Source organism: Eschrichtius robustus, chromosome 8 (assembly GCF_028021215.1).
Source record: "Eschrichtius robustus isolate mEscRob2 chromosome 8, mEscRob2.pri, whole genome shotgun sequence".
NCBI lineage: Eukaryota > Metazoa > Chordata > Mammalia > Artiodactyla > Eschrichtiidae > Eschrichtius > Eschrichtius robustus.
Window position 1 is genome coordinate 54,722,038 of NC_090831.1, and position 20,604 is coordinate 54,742,641.

Here is a 20,604-nt window from a genome sequence, read left to right on the forward strand (position 1 = left end):
TTTGGCCTCTTTCCCTGGTTCGTCTTGGCTTTATAATGTCCTGCCTTTGGGGCCAAGGCTGCTCCCAGCTTGACCTCCCCAAGCAAGAAGGTCGGCGGCTACATCACATCTGAACTTGATCAATAGATGTACTTAAGAGTCATTGGTAAACAGGCCAGCAGGAGAGCTTTGGAGAAGTCAGCGTGGTACTTTGTAATTGTCGAATGGAGGCCCTTAGACTCTGGGACAGGCTTTTCAATTAACTCTTTTCTGTTAATACCAATAAATGTGCTTTGAGATGGTAGCAGATATTTATAAAAATAGATAAATTAAAATTCCTTGGCTGGTATGTTCAAGGAATGTTGGATTAAACAGCTGTATTTACTGCAGGAATTCTTTAACATCTTTAATTGACTTAGGGGCATTTTTCAGCTTTAATGAGGGAGAATAAAGTAAGCAACATCTTCAAAACTCATTTTGCCTCATATAATCCTTTTCTAGGAGGACCTCTTGATATCTTGATGTAAAAACATTTGTAGCTGAAGCGGGATTTCGTATCTAGGTAGTATGGATGAATGCTTTTCAAACTTTACTGTGGTGTGATTCACCTGGGGATCTTGTTAAGCTTCACCTCCTGATTGAGTGCGTCTAAGGTGGCACCTGAGAATCTGCATTTCCCGGAAATGCTCAGGTAATGCTACGGCTGCTGCCACGCAGACCGCACTTGGAGAAAGGAGGTAGTTAACTGTTGATTACTAGCCGCTGAGATGGGGCCTGAGGAAGATTAATACTTGCCAGGTGGTTTTAGTAGCGTTCCAGAAGGCTCCCTCATGAGCTGGGAGAACTGATTGGAAGTTGCTGATGCCTCTTATGGTGAAAGGAGGATTTCCAGAGTGAAACCAGAGAACTAGAGATCCCCTTGATCTCCAGGACTTCTGAACACTGCTGGGTGACCTGCGGGGTATGTGCTCTAGGTCTCGTTCTGGCTGAAGGGATCACCGGTTCTGTTTGCTGGGACTGTCGCGACCTTTGTGCTGGAGTAGAAAGTTGTCAGGGAGGAGAGCAACCGTTTGAAGAAAGACTCTATGATGACTTGTTAGAGAAGAAAAAGGATGTCTAGGCAGATGGGAAGAAATGATTTGGCAGGAAGACAGAACGAAGGGGATTCAGTGGAGAGAGAAGGAGATCTAAATCAGTGTCAAGGAACAGAAAGAGTAAGCGTACCGTCGGGGCAAGAAACTTGTCGGCACCAGCGCGGCACAAGGCTCATTGCCCGTTACAGAGAGGGAGCCTGGGAAGAAAGTGACCCTGTGTTCAACCCGGCCCGTGGTGGCATCTGATGTCAGCAAACGAAGAGAAGTGATAGTTAGGGTGTCGTTGCTGGAAACACTAAAGGAAATCCGTACAAGGTGTGAATGAAGTTGTTCCGTCGTATGGCTGTTAGACTACAAGGAAGCGGAGACTGGTGCGGTCCTAAAGTGGGTTTTCAGGCTTAAAGAAAAGTTCACGAGAGGAAGGAGGACGTGTGACCCAGGATAAAGAAAGTCTCACGAGCCTGGAGGACTCCAGGGCCAGCTCACTGAGGGCTTGGGAAGTAAGTGAAGGCCGACAGAGCTCGCGGTTTTGTGTGTGATCAGAGCCAGAAGAGGAGGAAGGCATAGGCCTGCTTCTTGCAGCAAGTGGCAAGATGAGATGCCTCTGTTCTTACGTCCAGAAAGAGGTGATGTTTCAAACGGGGATTGCACAACATAGGCAGCAGTGGAGTGCCGGCTCCTTTAAATGACTTCTGGGGTGTTAGAAAAATGACCTTTTGTGATGCTGAAAGTCCACACGTGGGATCACAGCACCGCTGTTAGGATTGTTTGCCAAATTGCCAATGAGGATCTGTGTCATCACCCTGGTATCATTGCGCATGTCATGAATTTTATAAGTTGTGTATGTGAAATTGTAAACTGCCATGGTTAATACTGATCCTGTCAAGTTCTAAAATGAATTCTTAACTAAAAGGTTTGGGAACGCTAAGGGAGATAAGTTGTAGTAACCAGGAGACAGGGTAGGTTGAAAGTGAATTACAGGATTTCCGCTTGGCAGTGTCCAGATCCAACATTTCTTTAAAACTCTAGGTACAGTCGATTCGTAGGTGAACAGTGGTGGTGGCAGGTTGTTCTCATTGACAGAAGCCCGTGGAAGTTCTGCACCCGTTTGGGAAGGGACCATGGTCCCAAGAACCTGATAAAAGCTGATCGGTTCTGAGGTAGCTCCTCCAGACTCCTGAGTATGGGAGACAGGACCTCACCCCCGTGGGTCACGTGGATGAGTGAAATAGCCAATGTCCAAAAGATGCTTGCTGTGAGAATCCTGGGCATGTGGCCCGTAGAAGAATTTTCTTTCTCTTCTGACCAGGAGGAACCTTGGCTGAGAGGCAGAGAATTCTGTCAGAGCTGCTCCAGCCTTGCTTTGTCACAGGTACTCTGCCATGTCCTGGGGATGTGGATGAAAAAGATACACCCCTGTCCCCGGAGAAGCTTACAGCGTAGGAAGGGAGACCCACATTCATGTACGTAATAACAGTCAAGTTTGCTGAGTGCCCCAAAACAACAGTGAATGCTTACTGGGACTTCCCTGGCGACCCCGTGGTTAAGACTCTGTGCTTCCACTGCAGGGGGCACGGGTTCGATCCCTGGTGGGGGAACTAAGATCCCGCATGCCGTGCAGCTCGGCTGGAAAAAGAAGAAAAAAGGAGTGAACGCCTACTGAGCACGTATGATAAAGTGAGCACCTTGTAAGCTCTAATATTTTAAGTGAGTGGTTCTCAAAGGGTAGTCCATGATCATCAGCATCCTCTGGGGGCCTATTAGAAACAGATGCACAGCCTCGCCCCACACCTAAGGCACGCAGAACCTCTAGGATGGGGCCCAGCAATCTGGTTTAATAAGCCCTCCAGGTGATTCTGATGCAAGCGATTGGAGAACCACTGTTTTAAGTCATGTGACCCTGACAAGAACCTTATGAGCAGATTTCATTTCTCCCATTTAAAGAGATGGAAACAGAGGTACAAAGAAGTTAATTAGTCTACAGATGCCTGACTTTTAAGTGGTACAGAGAGGTTTCGAATCTAAGCAATGCAAATTTAGAGCTCTGCTCCTAACCACCAGGCAAGGCTGCCTCCCAGGAGAATAAGGTGCAATGCACAGAGGAAGGAGCTGTAAACTCCAAAAGGCAAAATGAATGAAGGTATTAACAGCTGGATTTTTTTTTCCTTTACAAACATTTAATGAGAATTAATTGTATGCAATGAGTCATCTTACACACCGTGGACGTTTATAAATATGAGCGGAATATAGACCCTATCTTTAAGATTCTTATAATGAATTAGGGAAAATGCAAATATATGTAAGTAACTGGAATCTGAAGTGCTTTGAAGTAACTAAGAAATTCTAACGGGGCAGGGAGTGGGGATTTGAGCATATGAATACATTTTGACATAAACTGTACGGAAACTTACTTCTTAAATGTATGAGGAGAAAGGCATTCCAGACACAGAGTGTTATGTGCAAGATTCAGATGTTTGAAACAACATGTGTTCCTGGATTTGCTAGTCTGCATTACGGTATAGATTGGAAAGTCCTAGTTTAAAAGGAGTTCGTGAAACTAATTGCTCCTTGTTTGTTTTCACCAACATGTTTTGGTTTTGTTTTGGACGGCGCTGTGTGGCATGCGGGATCTCAGTTCCCTGACCAGGGATCGAACCCACGCCCCCTGTAGTGGAAGCGCAGAGTCTGGACCACCAGGGAAGTTCGTGTTTGTTTTAATCTTGGGAGCCAATACTTGTTTTGACCTTTCTTGCTTTTATGTAACATGTCAGTGAAGGTGGAAATGTGCCTTAAACAGTTTTGGAGGAAATAAGCTTAAATGGCAGCGAGAGATCATTTGGTTCAAAATGAAAAAAATTCTTTCCGATAACTGGTTACTCACAGGAATATATTGCGAGGGAGATTACAGAGCTCCTCCTGCTCTGTAAAATTTGATAACCCAGACCAGGATTGGTAACGTTTTTCTGTAAAAGGCCAGAGAGTGAATCTTTTTGTCAGGAAAATGGCGAGAGGCCATATGTAAACACAGAAGCTTAACTGTGTTCCAAAAACACCATGAACCCAGTATGGCAGCTGGGTTTGGCCTGTGGACCCCTAATCCAGGTTCCCACCTGTTTCACGTCGCTTAGATGAAGGCCGTGGAATGCGCCAGGAGACCTCGGGATGTCCTGTTTGGTGCTGTTATTTCTGAGGTTCTCTGTATGGCTTAGTTGAGTAATTGAGAAATAAAAACCAGAACTAGTTTGTAAGTCTTCCTTCTGCCAGAAGACTGTATGTTATCACCTTTATTGTTTCGCAGGGTTAAACAATTTATGTACAAATTGACAAGAAACATCTAAGAGACTAATTTATTTCCAGAGCCAATGAAGGGAAGCAAGATACCTATTCCTGTGTTTCTTTTGCTCATTTCTGACTTGGCGTTAATATGGGAAAGGAAAAGAGAACATTATTTCCTCTTGAAGACCCCACACAAAGTGACTCATTGAAATGTTTTCCATTACAAAGAAATAATTGGTATTCAAGTGGATCTTTAAGTTCTTAAACGAGCACATAAATTATTCAGTGTATAAAAATATACTCTTGCTTCATATGTGACCACTTAAGACAGAGTTGAGACGCTAGAGAAAACAAGGGGGGAAGGGTGGCAGAGGTGTTGATGGGTTTCCTGGGTTTTGAGGGGGTGGTATCATACCTTACTACTTGGCCTGAGGGTCTGGATCACCAGGCGGTGTGGCAATGGGAAGAAGTTGCCATTGGCAGTTCAGCCCCTGCTGTATACTGTAGAAGGTCCTAGATTGACAGAAGGTTGAAGTCCCTCTGGGGGTTTACGAGACTGGCTGAGGAGAGATGATCTACACATGCAAATGGAGCCGGGAGGCATATTAGTGGCAAATACTGACAAGTACGGAGTGTTTAGGGGAAGAGATTGGTCACAGGAGGCTCAGGGCGTGGGTAGGCTTCATGTAGCATTTGTGTGGATGGAAGGAAGGGCAGGATGTGGAAATGTAAAGAAATACAGGGAGCAGAGGTCATGGCAAGGGCTTGGGCACAGAGGTGAGAATGCACATGGTTTGCAGAGTAAAAATCAGACCAGCTGCCTGGCTAGAGCGGGAAGTTTGCAGGAGAGATGTGCAGCCTGGATTATGTAGACATTGAGGGCACTGGCCACTTGGGTCAAGTCTTGGGATGTTGTCTGTGAGCACGTAGGGAGCATAAACTGTTTGTTTTTAAATAAATATTATTTTTTAATAACAAGGTGACAGGTAAGGAGAAGTTTTAGGGAGGTTAATCTGATTTGTGTGAAGGTGCTAGAGGCCAGAGTGGTCAGGGAGGCAAGGAGGGTCATTCTGTTGGGTAGCCAGGATGGTAATGTTACGGTGAGAGCAGCTTTTAGTAAAGAAACACATGCTGTATTTTGAAATAATGTTTGAATTTTTTTGAGGATTTATTTGTAGGGAGGAAGGAGGCTTTTATCTTTTTGAACTTTACGTTTTGAAATAATTTCAGACTTAAACGTACAAATAATACAGAGACTTGCCTTATAACCATCACCCAGCTTCCCCAAGTGTTAACATTTTATATAACCACAGTGCACTTGATACACAGTACCAGCATTGACACTCAGGTAACATTGACACTCAAGTAACTGAAATACAGATCTCATTCACTTGCTGCCAGCTGTCCTACTAAGGTCCTTATCCTAGTTCAGGGTCACACTCAGGATCACACTGCCTTTCCTTGTCAGCTTCCTTTGTTCTCCTCCAATCTTGGGACCCTCAGTTTTTCTTAGTCTTTCGTGACTGTGACAAGTTTTGCAGAGTACGAGCTAGGTATATTGATGAAGGCCCCTCAACTTGGAGTTGTCTCATGTTTCTCATTACATTCAGGTATGCATTTTGACAAAAATACCCTAAAAGTGCCTTTCTCAGGGTATCATATCAGCAGGCAAGTGTTGTCAAGTCTCATGGTTGGTGATAAGTTTTATCACTTAGTTAAGGAGGTGTCTGCTAAGCTCCACTGAAAGGTTACTATTTTTTTCCTCAGTATTCCTTAATAGCTTGTGGGGAGACACTTTGACACTATGCAGATATCCTGTATCTCGCCATACTTTTGTTCACTAATTTTGGCATCCATCGATGATTCTTGCCTGTAACATTTAGTACTGCGTTCTTTGCCTACTGGTGATATTCTTTTTGCCTCCTTTCGTTGCATTTAGTAATTGAAAGAATTCTGTAAGGAAGAGCTGTCTTCCCACCCCTCCCCCCCCACCCCATTTTTTTAATTCAATGATTTATATCAGTATGGACTCGTGGGTATTTATCCTACTGGTTTAATGCAATACTTTCATTGTTTTGCTGCTCAAATCGTCCCAGATTTGGCCAGTGGGAGCTTCTTCACGTTGGCTGCTGTGGAAAGGGTTCATGCTGGAGTCCAGGTGTGACCGGGCAGGTTGATGTTACTGCAAGTAGGGGATTCAGTGACACGTGGAGATAAGTAAGCTGCCAATTTAACTGTTGACCCAAAATCTTCAGTGACTTGATGCCTAAATTGTAAAGGTTTTTCTGTGATTGCATTAACCAAGGAAGCCCACCCCGTTAGACAAAATCATTTTCTTGTTTATAAATACAGTGAGAAGAAAGATACTTGCCCAAGGAATGAATAAAATCACGTTGATGACACTTTGGGGTTTGTTTCTGTGGTACCTATTGTATATATTTTCCCAGAAGCTGCTGGTTCTTGCCGATTTGTCTCCCTAGGCAGGCAAGATGGTGAAACATTTATAAGTATTCCTAAGCCCCGCTTTAATTTTCCCATTTAGCTTTTAAGTGGGGCAAACATATTTATACTAGAAGAGAGTCCTTTAGCAGTGGGAAGTAAAAATTAAGTCTAATGCTATGGATGCCGTTAAAAGGGGATGTCCTTTCAGAAGGTATGTAGGTACGATGCCGCTCTGCGGACGTGAGGTTCCTTGGTTTAGGGCTGCGTCTGGGATGGGGTGGATAGAAAACACACACCAAAGAACAGGTGCAAGGTGGGATTTCCTGAGACACTGGCTCTTTGTTCTACACAAGCCAGACTTAGAAGCTCAGACTCAGAGCCCAGGGCTGTTCGGATGGCTTGCGCCTCTGCTGTGTGCAGATCTCTTGAGGAGTGCGTCAGGCTTCAGAGCGGAGGCGGATGGTGAGAGGTTCAAATTGCCAATTCCCACCACCGGTTTTTACAGTTTTTCTCAGACCAGGGTGCACGTTAAAACTACATTGAAGAGCTTGGAAAAAAAAACCCGCCCAGGTCCCTCTCCTATAGGTTCTAATTCTGTGGACCTGAGCTCCTGTTTGATTATTTCTTCAGTTTCCCAGATGGTTCTAATTTACATCCAGGGTTGAGAACTTCTGGATCTAGCAGAGACAGCTATCTGTGACATCTTCATGCAGTTATCTGCACTTGTTTGTCGTGTGATTCTTAAATCAGTACATTCCATGTTATAAGATAAATGTATGGGGATGTAAGTAAAGACAGGCTTGGGTTGCAAACTCGGGTGAATTTCTTAACCTCTTTAAGTCTAGTTTTGTCATCTGTAAAATGGGATTAAAACCTCCTAGTTTTTCAAAAATTAAGCAATATATTGCATGTAAAATATTCAGTACAATCTCTAGCACACAGCAGAAACTCATTTATTACTTAGTAACATGCAGCATGTTACGGTAGAGCGGTGACTTCGGAATCAATCACAATATTCTTCCAGCCCTGGCTGTGTAACTTCCCAGCTCTGGGGCCTTAAGTAAATTCCTTAATTTCTCTGAACCTCAGGGCTCTTGTCTGTAGATGTATGAATAGGTGGGTGCAGCTCCTAATGTGGGAAAGTGCTTAAGACAAAGGAGGTGCTCAGGAAGCATTTCTGCCACCTTCCCTTTCATTCTGTTTTCTTAACACATCACAGGGCAGTGGAAAACTCTAATTTTGAGAACATCATTGACTCTGGTTTGGCCAGGCTGTGTTGAGAAGAGATTGTTACAGTGGCCTTTGTGACTGTGACTGACTTTGGGAGCACGTCCCTTGGAGCCTCAAGGAATGGTTGGGCCTGAACTGGCATCCGAGTTTGCAGAAAGAGTTGTGGTGCCCGGCCCTGTGCATCCACGTCAGCACTTGACTTATGTCTCCAGTTTGCATTGTGCCGAACTTGTGCTGACCGTGTCCTCCTCAAGCCAACTTCCTGGCTGGGTGGGATTCTGTCCTTTTCGCCTGGATCAACTTTTGATTGAGATGCAAGGGTATGCTGGGGCTTAAAAAGGACCTCTCTCCCCGACCCAGACCTTAGAACTCTACTGCACAGCCTACTGGACCACAGCCTTAATTGTTTTAGTGCATAGTCTCTTAACACATGTGCCCTCTAGTTACTTATGGAGACTTTTGGCTTCTTAGAATTATAAGAAATCTAAGTACACTTATTCCACTTTAACAGGTTCATTTCTACTTGGTCACCCAGAGTGGGTAAAGGACAATGGCTGAAGGTGACAGCAAGTTGTGCTGTGAACTGAATTCTCAAGTTATCAACAGATTTGGTAGTTCTTGTTGGTTCCTATTTTAACAGAGCAGGTCATACTTCTCTGGTGATTGAAGTGATACATTCTTTTTCCTTTCCTTTCTCTCTCCCCTTGTAGCCTAAGTATTGTAATTCAATCCAAGGAGAGCATTAAGGCATGTCCTTTAAAAGCTGATTTAAAAATGTGCCTTAAGTCTACCATATAGTTTAGCACGATATTTCCAATGACTCTGAAATGAGTTCCATTTTTGGTTCAGACCCAGCCTCAGAGACTATTACCATCTAACTTTAGTGGACACCTAACTTTAAAAAAAAATGAAAGTAATATATGATTGCTAACCAGTTATCTTTCTGAGTGAAGCCTTCTGAGTTTACTTCTGAGTAAATAAAATTTCTTATAAATTTTTTCTGGAAGTTCATTTGTGAATATTAAAGGATTGCAATTTTCTAACACATGTTTAAAATATGAGGTTTGCACGGAATCATTTAGGGAATCATTTTCTATGGTTCATTAAATTGGAGAGGAGAAGAAATAAATTTGAATTAAAATCTAATTTCGTTTGTATTGTTACTAGTCTTCTCTCTATGGTCCGTATAAGTCCTTCATGAAAGAATCATTGCATCTAGCTTAAGTAATTCTAGGAAATTGGAAATAAAGGGGGAAAAAGAATCATCTCATCTGGGCTTTATATTTGAGATATCATGGCGAGAGCCATTTAAAAGAGGACGCCTACATGAATTGGACCAGACATCCAAGATTATAGAGTAAATTGATAGGAAATTAGGAAGAAGAAATGTTCTTCCTGGTTTATTTAAAATGTTCCTGAGATCCCGTGTCTTCTGATAAATGATTTCTAAGTTAGAGGGTGGTGTCTTCTTCACATGTATGTTTCTGGTGCTGCCACTGTGCCTGGCAAGGAGATCAGTAGGTGCTTCATAAGGGAAATGAACGGAAGTTAGTTGCCACGGGAGTGATGAGATGAAGCCCTGAAATGCTGAGAGGAGAAACAAAACCGAGAGAGTCCAAGATGGGATGAAAACAGCTGAGTAATTGAATATCAGGGAAAGAATATTGAATGGAGAGGGGTGCATCTTCAAGGGTGTCCTTGTGCTACTCTTTCAGGGAAATGTTGGGAGAGCAGTTTGTGAGGTGCTTTAGAGCAGTCATTCTCAGGTTCCTGTAAGTTGGCCCATGGTGTTTCCCCAGTAAAACTACGTAACGATCCTTTCACAGTATCTATGAAAAATGAGGTAATGGATGGTCAGTTGCTCCATGTTCTTTTTTCTTTAGGTCTTTGGCACTTGCTATTTTTAGTCAATACCGACAGCTAACATAAAGTGGTCTCAAAAAAAAGTACAGTTATGGTAGTTATTTTAAGCTGAACAGATCAGTCCTTTCCGGAGTTGTAGAGAGAGCGCTTAGCTTCCCCGGCTCAGGTGAGTGTGAGAGCTGCTGTCCTGGAGCGTTCAGGAAACACAGCTCCCTCGGGGCCGCTTAAGAGCGGGCTTCGCAGGAGTTTCTGACAACAAATCTAGGTATTGTGTCCTGTAAAAGGCAGTTCCTGTTAGGTTGCTCTGGTCGATTCCCTGTGGGCTAGGAGCTTATCTAACGCTGTTATCTAGTCGGCATGGAAGGACCCCATGGCTTTATTGACTCACCTTACCACTCTTTTGTAACAAGCCATCCACGGGGGGGGGGGGGGGGGGGGGGGGAAGTTTCTGTGAAGTGGAATTGTGCGAGTGTAACACTAGTGTCAGCCAGACAGCCAGATTTGGGCTGGCGGCAGAGAGAGAGGAAGCCTTTCTGCTTTCTTTTGTGAAAGTGCCCCCGCCGAATTCTTTAGAGCTTGTTTCTACCTGGAAGCTTTCTTTTTAACTAGATTATGTGAAGTAGTTGCTTTTCTGAGCTGATTTAGGCAATTAGATGAGTAATAAAGATTGTCATTCTGGTCTGCCATATTGACTTTTAAAAGGCTGTTTAGGGGGGAAAAAATCACTTATCATGATGATTCATCTTCAAGATATAAATCTGGTGTAGATGCAAATTGTAAACTGTTCAGTATTTCAGTAAGTGAATACAATGCCCAGGCTCAGACGACAGAAGGCCTAGGAAGGGCTGGTTGGGAATGTGTATAGACTAGACCAGAAGGGGTGAGAGGGTGTTTTATTTTAACACACAGCAATTAAAAACGGCCTATCTTAAACCTTTCTTTTTTTCTCGGAAGCCATTGCAGATCTTTAGCAGCGTGTACCAATTGGCATTCCTGGATAGAGTCCGTATGTTTATTTCAATTTAATCAGAAGATAAGTAGTATGGGAGCTGTGTGGAGTGGGCAAGGGGCTGAGTGAGAATTCTATCTTAGCTTAACGTTTGGTAGAAGGTTCAGACGCTGGAAGGCAGTGAGTGGCAGGGTATGTTTTGTAAGTAATAGTCAGAAAACACAGAGCTCCCAGAGGGACAAACCCCGGTGGACTGGGGTGGGTGGGCGGAGCTTCACCCAACAGGTGACTGCACGGACCTGGACTTCAGTGGGGTTCAGGGGTGTAGCAGGGAAGACGGAGGGCTTTCTGTTGTGGAGGGCGGTGTGTGCAGAGGCAGGTATGAATCACAGCTTCTTGCGATGAGTAGATCTCATGTTGAGTCAAAGAAGCCACGCACGGAGGTAGAAGGAGACTAGAAATCTGTTGGAGGCAGGCTGTGGTGGGCCCAGAAGGGCAGGCTGGGGGTTCGGACTGACAAGCAAGAAGGGACCTACTGTCAGTTGAGGGGCTGTATAGGGACTTCTGTTCAGTTGAGGTTTGCAGGATGGCCTGAGGGGGCGTGACTGGAGCCCCGGGAAATCCGCTGAAAAGCCGAAACAGCAGTCCAGGTGTGCAGGGATGAGAGCTGGAGTTAGGGTTGGTGAGAGTGGAAATAGAAGGGAAAGGAGAAATGGGATCACAATCACACTGAGAACAAAGTGATACGTATACAAACATCCCTGTTTTTCTATTGCACTTTTTAAAGTTGTGCTCTCTAGACTGGGGGCCGTTCCCATGGAATATCCTGTCCCATTGGCATGAACGTTGACCAGATATTTACACTGAGTGAGCATAAAGATGTTGATCGTCCATGGCCTATGACATTGTTTTGGCTGAGACAACTGCTGGGCCTGCCACGGTTGCATATCTTGTGTCCTTGTAGTGCAAAGCTTTCTGTTTGGTTCTAATTTTCCCCTTTTCTTTCTTTTCAAATAGACTCTATCAAGAAGAATTTCCAATCCATACCTTGAACCTACTCCTTCCCAGGTATGATTCTTATCTCTCTTACAGCATTTTCTGAAACAGTGATTCTTCCCTTTGCTCCTGATTACGCCGTCTCCTCCACCTGGGATGACACGGCCGAAGGTGTTTGAAATGCTCTGATACTTGTGTCATGGAGCAATATGTTCACTAGAAAGGACAAAAGTTTTCTCCCATTTTCCAAGTCCTCTACATGAATGCGTTATGAACATGGCAGAGTTCATATATAATATAAATATTTTCAATTTGCTGTATGATAGAAATGCTGTGTTTTAAAAATACTGGATATTTTACTCTGAAAGCTCTGTGTAAAAGGGGATTATTTATATTTATTGTTATCTAACAGTAGAATATCCCCGAATGCTCATTGAAACAAGGTGGGGATGCCTTCATTACGTTGTGTTAAAAAAAAAAAAAAAAAAATCAGCTGACAGGGTTGCATGTTTTAGAATAACAGGAGACTGTGAGCTTTGTGAGGGCAGGACCCTTTTGGCCTTGCTCACTACTGCATCCCCAGCATCTAGAATGGGACCCGATAGCTGCTTAGTGTTTTTTGAATGACTGAGTGAATGAATACTGGTACATTGTTGGGACTAGTCAAGTGTCAGCTGACTCATACCTCTTTTATGGTAATACTTTCTGTTACTTACATTGTTTTTTTTTTAATAGATTTAACGTGTTAAAAATAAATCATTTCCTGTCCTCATTTTCTTCTTAGGTTGTGTTTAGGAGGTGATTACAGGAAAATTAAGGGGGTATAAGGATGGGGTTGAAGTGTTCCGGATCAAGTTATAGTCAATATATTATCAATTTGTTTCTTTGGGAGAAGATATAAAATATTTTGTAGGTGCAAAAAGAGTTCGGCAAGAAACAAGTAAACAGATGTAAGCGTGCACCCGCAATATATCTTCACTTTCATGAGCCTTTACTTAGACAGTTCATTTTCATTTAGCTTCCTTTGTGAAGCAACATTGCCCTGTGGACGAAGCTGCCAATTATAGAAAAAGGAGGTAGTTTATAAAGTGGGACATAGACCTCTCCAGATCTAAGGAATACCCTGCTTCATCCTCCAAGAATCAGAGATGCATATGGGCAGATCAGAAGATTAAAAAAAGAAGCCATATGAAATTTTTATCTGCTAGATGGAATTGTGAAGTAGATGAAACCAGGATGCTTGGCATTAACTATGAACTCTGCAGTTGAGTGAAGCTTAAAAGCAAAGCACACAGCAGCCTGCTATTAAATTGTGTCATGGTGCGAGATGCTTGCTAGATAGGAAAAAATTATTTTCCCAGCTTCCAAGACATTTACAAGTATGCATTTATCAATATGGCAGAGTTCATATATAAATAATCTTCAATTTGCTGTATTGGTACAAACATTGTATCTAAAAAAAACAGGTATTTTGCCCTGGAAACTCTGTGTAAAAGGAAATTATTCATAGTTAAAGCAATTAAGTGTTCTAAGCTTAGGGACTTGGCCATAACTTTTTCTATATAGTATGTCATTGTCAGCTCACAAATTGTCACATCATTGTTCTGAATTCTCAGTGAGTCTTTGTCTTTTCCGTGTAGATTTATGGAGAGAATTCTTCTTGTGCAGGAAGAGCACTGAGGAATATTATCATCGTTCAGGCAGCTGACCTGATAAAGGACAGGGTGAACCTCAAGGGATTTTACAGGTAACACAGTTTCCTAACACCTTGTCAGAAACTCTCCTTGAGAAAAAAACCCAAAGACATGTTAAAGTCATAACCGTGATCACAGAGAGATGGGCAATTATCAGTAGTAGGAGGGTTGGTTTGTTTGAAGTGTCTATTTGGGATACTGGTGGTGTGGTGACTCTTCTCTTAATTAAACTTAGCCGAGTGTTTCACAGTTGGACTCCTGGTCTGAAGATAGGGAGGTTACAACTGGAAGATTACAGTACCATAAAGAATAGGGAGAGTACTCAGAATAAATGATAACAAAAAAGGTAGGAAAGAGTCTCAGAATAAAGACATTTCTTTAAGTTAGCTAAATTTAGCTTTATCACAAACTCATTACAGTCATTTTCTTTTTTTCCATTTGCCACAGATGGGAAAAATTCCGTCATGGCCTGGCTTTTGGGGATAGTGGTTCCCAACCTATTTGAGTAAGATGACCCCCCCCCCATCCTTTTTTTTGAGGCATAGTTTACATGCAGTAAAATGCACAGATCTTAAGGGTACAGCTTGATGAATTTTTAATCATTACACACACTTATGTTACCACTATCCACATCAAGCTCTGGGGAGTTTTCACACCCTAGATAATTTCTTCGTGTCCCTTCCCTGTCAGCAACTATCTCATGCCAACAACTTCTTTCTGATAAAAAAATTTGGCAAAATCGGTAATCTTGGCACCATTGACCAACTGTGTAGTGGAGATGAGAGAGCTATAATGAATTAACACTTTAAAATCCCATGTTTAGTTAATCACATTAGTATTTCCGTAGGTTTTGACACATTCGGCATAGGTTAGATATGATTTATTCTGTTGACAAACAATGCTTTTGTGTATATGGAATTGTGAACCTCTTGAGAAAGCTCAAAGGTCACTGCCACACCCTCCCATAAGGAATTCACAGCCCAGGGTCTGAAAAACCACTGGTTTAGAGCCTAGGCCAAGCAGACGCAACAGGCTGGAAGACAGGCTGTGGTGATTGTTGGATTACTTCACATAGAGCTCCCCCCGCCTTTTTTTAAAAATAGATGGTAGTATCAAACTTTAGACAAGTCTAATTCCCCCCCCCCCCCTTTTTTTTTTTTAAACTGAAACTGCATGTACAGGCATCCCTCAGAGATACTGCAGGTTTGGTTCCAGACCACTGCAGTGAAGCACGTAGCACAATAAAGTGAGTCACATGAGTTATTTTGTTTCCCAGTGCATACAACAGTTATGTTGACACTCTAGTCTATTAAGTGTGCAATAGCATTATCTAAAAACAATATACATACCTTAGTTTTGAAAATATTCCTAAAAATTGCTAACCGTTATCTGAGCCTTCAGCAAGTCGTCATCTTTTCTGTTGGTGGAGGGTTTGAAATACTGTGATAAGTACCAAAAATGTGACACAGAGACACAAAGTGAACAAATGCCATTGGAAAAATTGGCACCGATAGACTTGCTAAATGCAGGGTTGCCACAAACCTTGAATTTGTAAACATAATATCTGTAAAGTACAGTAAATGAAAGTGCAATAAAATGAGGTCTGCCTGTGTAAGTCTTTGGGTCTAGTTGTCAGCAGACTCATAGGATTCATGTCAGCTCCCACATGAGGCTGTATGTAGGATCTGTCCTTGTTCTCAGTTCTGTTTCTGATTGGATATAGATTGAAAAAGAATTGGGAGATGTACATTAATCAGGTTCGTGGAAAAGAACCATCCATCCAAGTAAGAACATACCTAGGGTTTGGTGGGAGTAGAATGTGGAGAGAGCATGAGTTGTCCTATTTCAGATCCCAGATGATCAGGCCAGAACCTCCTTTCTTTTATAATCTAAGGACTGATTAATGCTCTGGGTTTAGAGACAAAGTGCTAATATGATTGCCTAGGCTGGGTCATTTTCATTTATCCGGTAGTAAATTGAGCAAAGTGCTCTCCATGTACCCCACGAGAATTACTTTCACAACTTTGCAATATTTTCCATTTATTTGGTACTATAGGAAAAATCATACTAGTTTTTTGAGGCTTTATGTAAGTGTGTAAATACCACTGCCCCACTGCCATTTGAGATGAGGGTTCTCTCTGCACTCCTATGAATTGATTACTAAAAATGTAACCGGAGACAGAAGGAGGCCAAGAGAGATGGAATTTTCAACTTCAGAGATTAGTAACATTAATGTTTTGTTATGGCAATCGCATTGGCCTTGGAGCCAGTCACCGCCATATCACAATGTTCCTGTCAAGTATCGCAACGCTAGTTAGATCTGCACGTACTCGGAACAGTTGCTGGATTCAGTACAAGACTGAAAATACGCGGGGAGTAAGAACTGCCGTGGGTGTTCACATTCCTCCCTTCCAGGCATCTCTGATTTCTCCACCGCTCTCCCCTCGGTCCTGGAGGTTTAGGTATTTAAAATGGATTGTTGCTGACCTGGTCCGCAAGTCAAGGGGGTGTGAGTTAACGGCAGCGGCAGCTTACCTCATTTTGTTTGCTTTGGTGGTGTTAGTGATGGTGTTCATCCTTCCCCCAGTGATGTTTTGCCTGGTGCAGATGGATTGTTGAAAGCGATTCGAAACATAGCTTGATAAATTGGAGGTGGGGGTAGAAAGAGATCGTGTGCCCCCGAAACAGTAGCTTGCTCTGAGCGCGGGAGCCTGATTATTCAGTATAACTACACGTGACAGCAGTCATGGCGGTGCCGTGTTTAAGCATATCCACTCTGCCCTGCACCTCCCCAAGACAGAGCCCTTCCCAATGAGAAGGTGGGGCTGGGTCACCCCGTTAGAAATGAGGGCTCAGAGGCTGCACCCAGCCACACGGCATCGGAATCTGCACGTCAACAAGATGCCCCGGGCGACTCCTACTAAACACAGATTTGGGAAGCCCTGGTCTGAGTCACGTCTTCTTCATCAGCTATGAAGAAACAAGCCAACGCATCTGTCCAGTCACCATTTGCAATCTGACAGTTTAGTTTGTTTAGTAATTGCTTTGCAGGATCCAGTCACCATTTGCAATTTGACAGTTCAGTTCGTTTAGTAAATGCTTTGCTGTATCCTGCTGTGTTCCAGGTGGTGTCAGACACAGAGCAGGCTGAGGAGCTGTATGTATTGTTCTGAGAATAAGGATTAAGATGATCAAAGTGCTTTACAAGCCCCAAGATGCGGGCTAATTGACAGAGGTGTTGAGGAATTAACACTTGGAGCCTTTAGTATGAAAGGTGTCCTGTAGAAGTTAAATTTGACGGTTTGGTCTAATTGCCTGTTTTGTTGCAATCTGTTTTCTTGTTTTGTTTCAAAAAACATCCATTTATTTGACTGTTAATCTTTCTTATGTCTTAATGCCAACCTGCAACTGGAATTGTACAGTTGGTACAATCTGGAATTGCCTCAATGGCCTCAGAGCATCTTTCAAATGTTTACCCCCAAAAAGTGATACTTTATCTAAGGTAGAATATTTGTTCAGATATCTCAGCAGAAATGTTTACTACCTTATTTTTCCATCACTCAAGAAAATGTAGCATCTCATGGCATTTCTTCATACTGTTGGTTACTGTGTGATTTCTAGGTATTTATACCTATGCCAATCACAAAAGATAGACAATATTTTTCTGTTTTAGGAATACAAATAAATGTTGGCATCTTTTGGTCCTTAAATACCAAATATAGGAGAAAGGTAGTCTTTTACATGATGTATCTCTTTAAAAAAATTTTGGGTGACCTTTTTTTCCATACGGAAGAGTGGGTTTCAATGAAATTTCTGCAAATTAAAAAAACTTATTTCAGAAAGTTTTCTTCTTTTGGTTTTTCATCTGAAGCTGATAAAGATGGGAAAGTAGGCATGAAAGTGCCGCTTGTGATGCCCAAATTGGGGCATTCTTTGAATACGGCTACGTATTTTAAGGATTCCAGAGAGTATTTCTTGCATGTGGTTAGTGGAATCCATCATCCAGATTTATGGGTTTATGATCTAGGCTGCTTGGCGGATTGCTTAGATTATGTTAAAAAGATTAACAGTCAGATTTATTGTTCTTTGAGACAAATATTAGGGTTTGCTCTCCGTTTAAAGATCAGAAAACAAAACTTCCTACTACTCGCTGTGGTGTAACCTTGTCTAAGCCTGGAATTATTTTGTTCTCAAAGAGATGAGATAAAAATGTGTAATTGCTTGAACCAAAGCTGATCACCACCAACTCGAGGTACTTGTCTTACCAAGGCAGAAGCATTGTCTTCAGGTAAAGGGCTGCTAAATTTATTCCTTCATTTATTCTAATGTATATGTTCAGAGACTTTACCGTGGGCCTGGACTGTTCTGATGTTGGCGTTTAATCGTAAGTTACATACACATAGTCCCTGTTCTCCTGAAAATTATTCTCAAGGGAGGAAAGGAGATATTATTCATTTGGAAAGATGTATAATTGCTAAATGTTACATACACATAGTCCCTGTTCTCCTGAAAATTATTCTCAAGGGAGGAAAAGAAGTACTATTCATTTGGAAAGATGTATAATTGCTAAATGTTAGGTGATGCGAAGAAGAAGTATAAGAGGATGTGATTCTAAGCTTTTGTAAGGCAAGTGATATTTGAGCTGAAACCTGAAAGATGGATAAGAGGGCCATGTCATTTATTCTGGGGTTGCTTGTTTAAAAACACATGAAAGCGACGGTATTAAATTTCATTTTTTTTGGCAAATGAGTGGCAACCATGTCTTACTGGGAATGGCTTTGCTTTTGTCCAGGAGAAGCTGCGTTGGGTCGGAACTGGTAGACTGGCTTCTAGAACACTGTCCTTTGGTCCAATGCAGATCTATGGCCATAGGGGTCTGGCAGCTCCTACTGGATATGGGAATTATGTCATCAGGTTAGTGTTACGTGTTTTGAAGGCACAGAATCATTATGTTGTTAAGCTACTTGACCAAAATGTGTTTGATTTCCTAGATGATATTATAATCTAGATGGAAATTGTGTTTGCTGGTAAATATTTGCATTCTCTTATAAATGAATGTGACAGTTCATCTTTTGTTACTTCTCACACCTTTTGTAAAAATAACTAGGTACTTGTTGTTTCATTAACTACTACCTGTAAGAGTCTTTCCCTCCCTTCTCTACTTAAAGTGATGCACACAATTTTTTTAAAAAATCAGTGACATCTTTAGTTGCTCTAAATGTGTGATTTGTCTTGCTGTACTTAGAATAATCATCAGAAACTGACTTTATGAGTAGAATGTGTATGCCATTTTAATTGTGTAAGTAGTCATAAACAGTTGGAAATACGATCCATGAAAATACGCTGTTTAAACAGAACAGAAAATTGATGTTAACTAGAAACTAAAATAGATGGTGGATATCTCTTTTCTTTGTTGAGCCAGGGAATGGAAGAATTAGAAGTCAAGCAGTTTGGATTCTTTATTTATCTCTATCACTCAGGTGCTGGTTTGTCACTGGGAAGCCCTTTTCTTCTATAGATGATAAATATTGAGGGTCAGAGAACATAGTAAGTTTCAGAAAGGCACACCCCAGGTCCCACTGTGGAAAAGTGGTACAGATGGGGATGTGGGTGTAATCTTAGTCGGTCACACCTAGCACCTGATGCTCTTCTTTAGAAAAACAGTTAACTGCCTTTGAGGAATATAATTATCAGCTTGCTTGTGAGGTTCAGGTTTCTGCTTAGCAAAACATTTTGTGTTAATATTTTTTGGAAAAGTCTCCACGTCTTGATTTCTTTTAAAATAGGGTTTCCCAACCTTGGTAGTGTTGACATTTTGTGCTAGATAATTCTTAGTTAATGGGGGGGGGGCGGGGCACTGTCTCGTACATTATAGGATGTTTAGTAGCATCCCTTCCTTCCACCCACCAGATGCCAGTAGCACCCCCTAGTTGTGGCAACTCAGAATGTCACCCGACATTGCTAAAGGCCCTCAGTGCTGGTCGAGAGCCACTGATCTAAATCTTGCCATAGTCTTGTATTTGTGTACCACCGCCGTAATTAAATGTACTGCTTTGGGACGCTAAAAAAAAAAAGTTTCTTCTACTGCCTTTGAATTGCTGTTGATTTCACATGTCCCTGAGGTAGAACAGTTGTAAAATACATGTGAATGTGCTGGCCAAAGCTTCAAGTGATAAAAATAGGGTGGTCAGTAAGTCCTTTTTAATTCAATGGGACTGTGAAAATGAATGGACTTCATGATCGTCCTATCCCTGGCTTCTCTCTAGCAATTAGTAGGCCTTTCAATTTATTATTCAGTTCATGGCTCTCTAAATGATATACTTTACAAAACTGATCCACGCCTTTTTTGTTTCCAACAGTGGACCAGCATTTATGCTTTCAAGATACCTATGTTTTCTACCAGTTTTCGTCTGATGAGTGTAGCTACTTGTACTGTGAATTTGAAAGAGAAGAGGCGTGGCAAAATGGTGTCAAACTTTTACTGCAGCTTGTGCCTCTCATTCCCACTAGAGCTGGCATCTGTGAACTGTAAGTAGATGCTGTTTTGTTCCATTGTAAAATTATTCTCACTTAGAGAGCCACCCCTGTGTCTGGGGACTGTGCTCTGCTTTTTAAGATCATCTCCTTTAAGAAGTAATTGTTTTATTCCCATTTCTTGGATGCAGGTTCAGAAAGGTAAAATGCTGAAAATTCAGTCCAGTTAATAAATGACTGAACTGGTATTCAAACTCCAGAAGTCCATGCCTCGCCGGCTGCACCATGCTGCTTCTAATTTAATCATTGCGATATGAGTAGATGATATAAGTTGGGAATAAACATGATTTAGCTTAAGTTGGGATAAAATAATAACTGATATCCTCTCTCCAAGTCGTGACTTTCCTAAGAAAGAGCTCAACAGACATTTCTGAAGATAATCTAGAAGCAACATTTGGCAAATTAAAACACATGAATCATTATCACATGAAGATGCTGAGTCACCCTATGATTAAAATGAATTCAAATTAAGTCATTAGAGGGGGTGTGGGAACAGGACTTGAGTCATGATATGATGATTCTGACATGCCTTTGTTTATCCACAGCA

General features: G+C 42.0%; 1 protein-coding gene across 1 annotated transcript in view; it reads left to right on the top strand.

The window, feature by feature from the left end:
- The window catches only part of RAPGEF5 (Rap guanine nucleotide exchange factor 5), a 213,284-nt gene that overhangs the window by 27,054 nt on the left and 165,626 nt on the right, over window positions 1-20,604 (top strand). Inside the window, exons 2-5 of the mRNA XM_068549953.1 lie at window positions 11,851-11,901; window positions 13,470-13,576; window positions 18,316-18,437; window positions 19,883-20,051. Of these exons, the coding sequence (XP_068406054.1) occupies window positions 11,851-11,901; window positions 13,470-13,576; window positions 18,316-18,437; window positions 19,883-20,051 (449 nt within the window). The remainder of the gene's footprint in view (window positions 1-11,850; window positions 11,902-13,469; window positions 13,577-18,315; window positions 18,438-19,882; window positions 20,052-20,604) is intronic.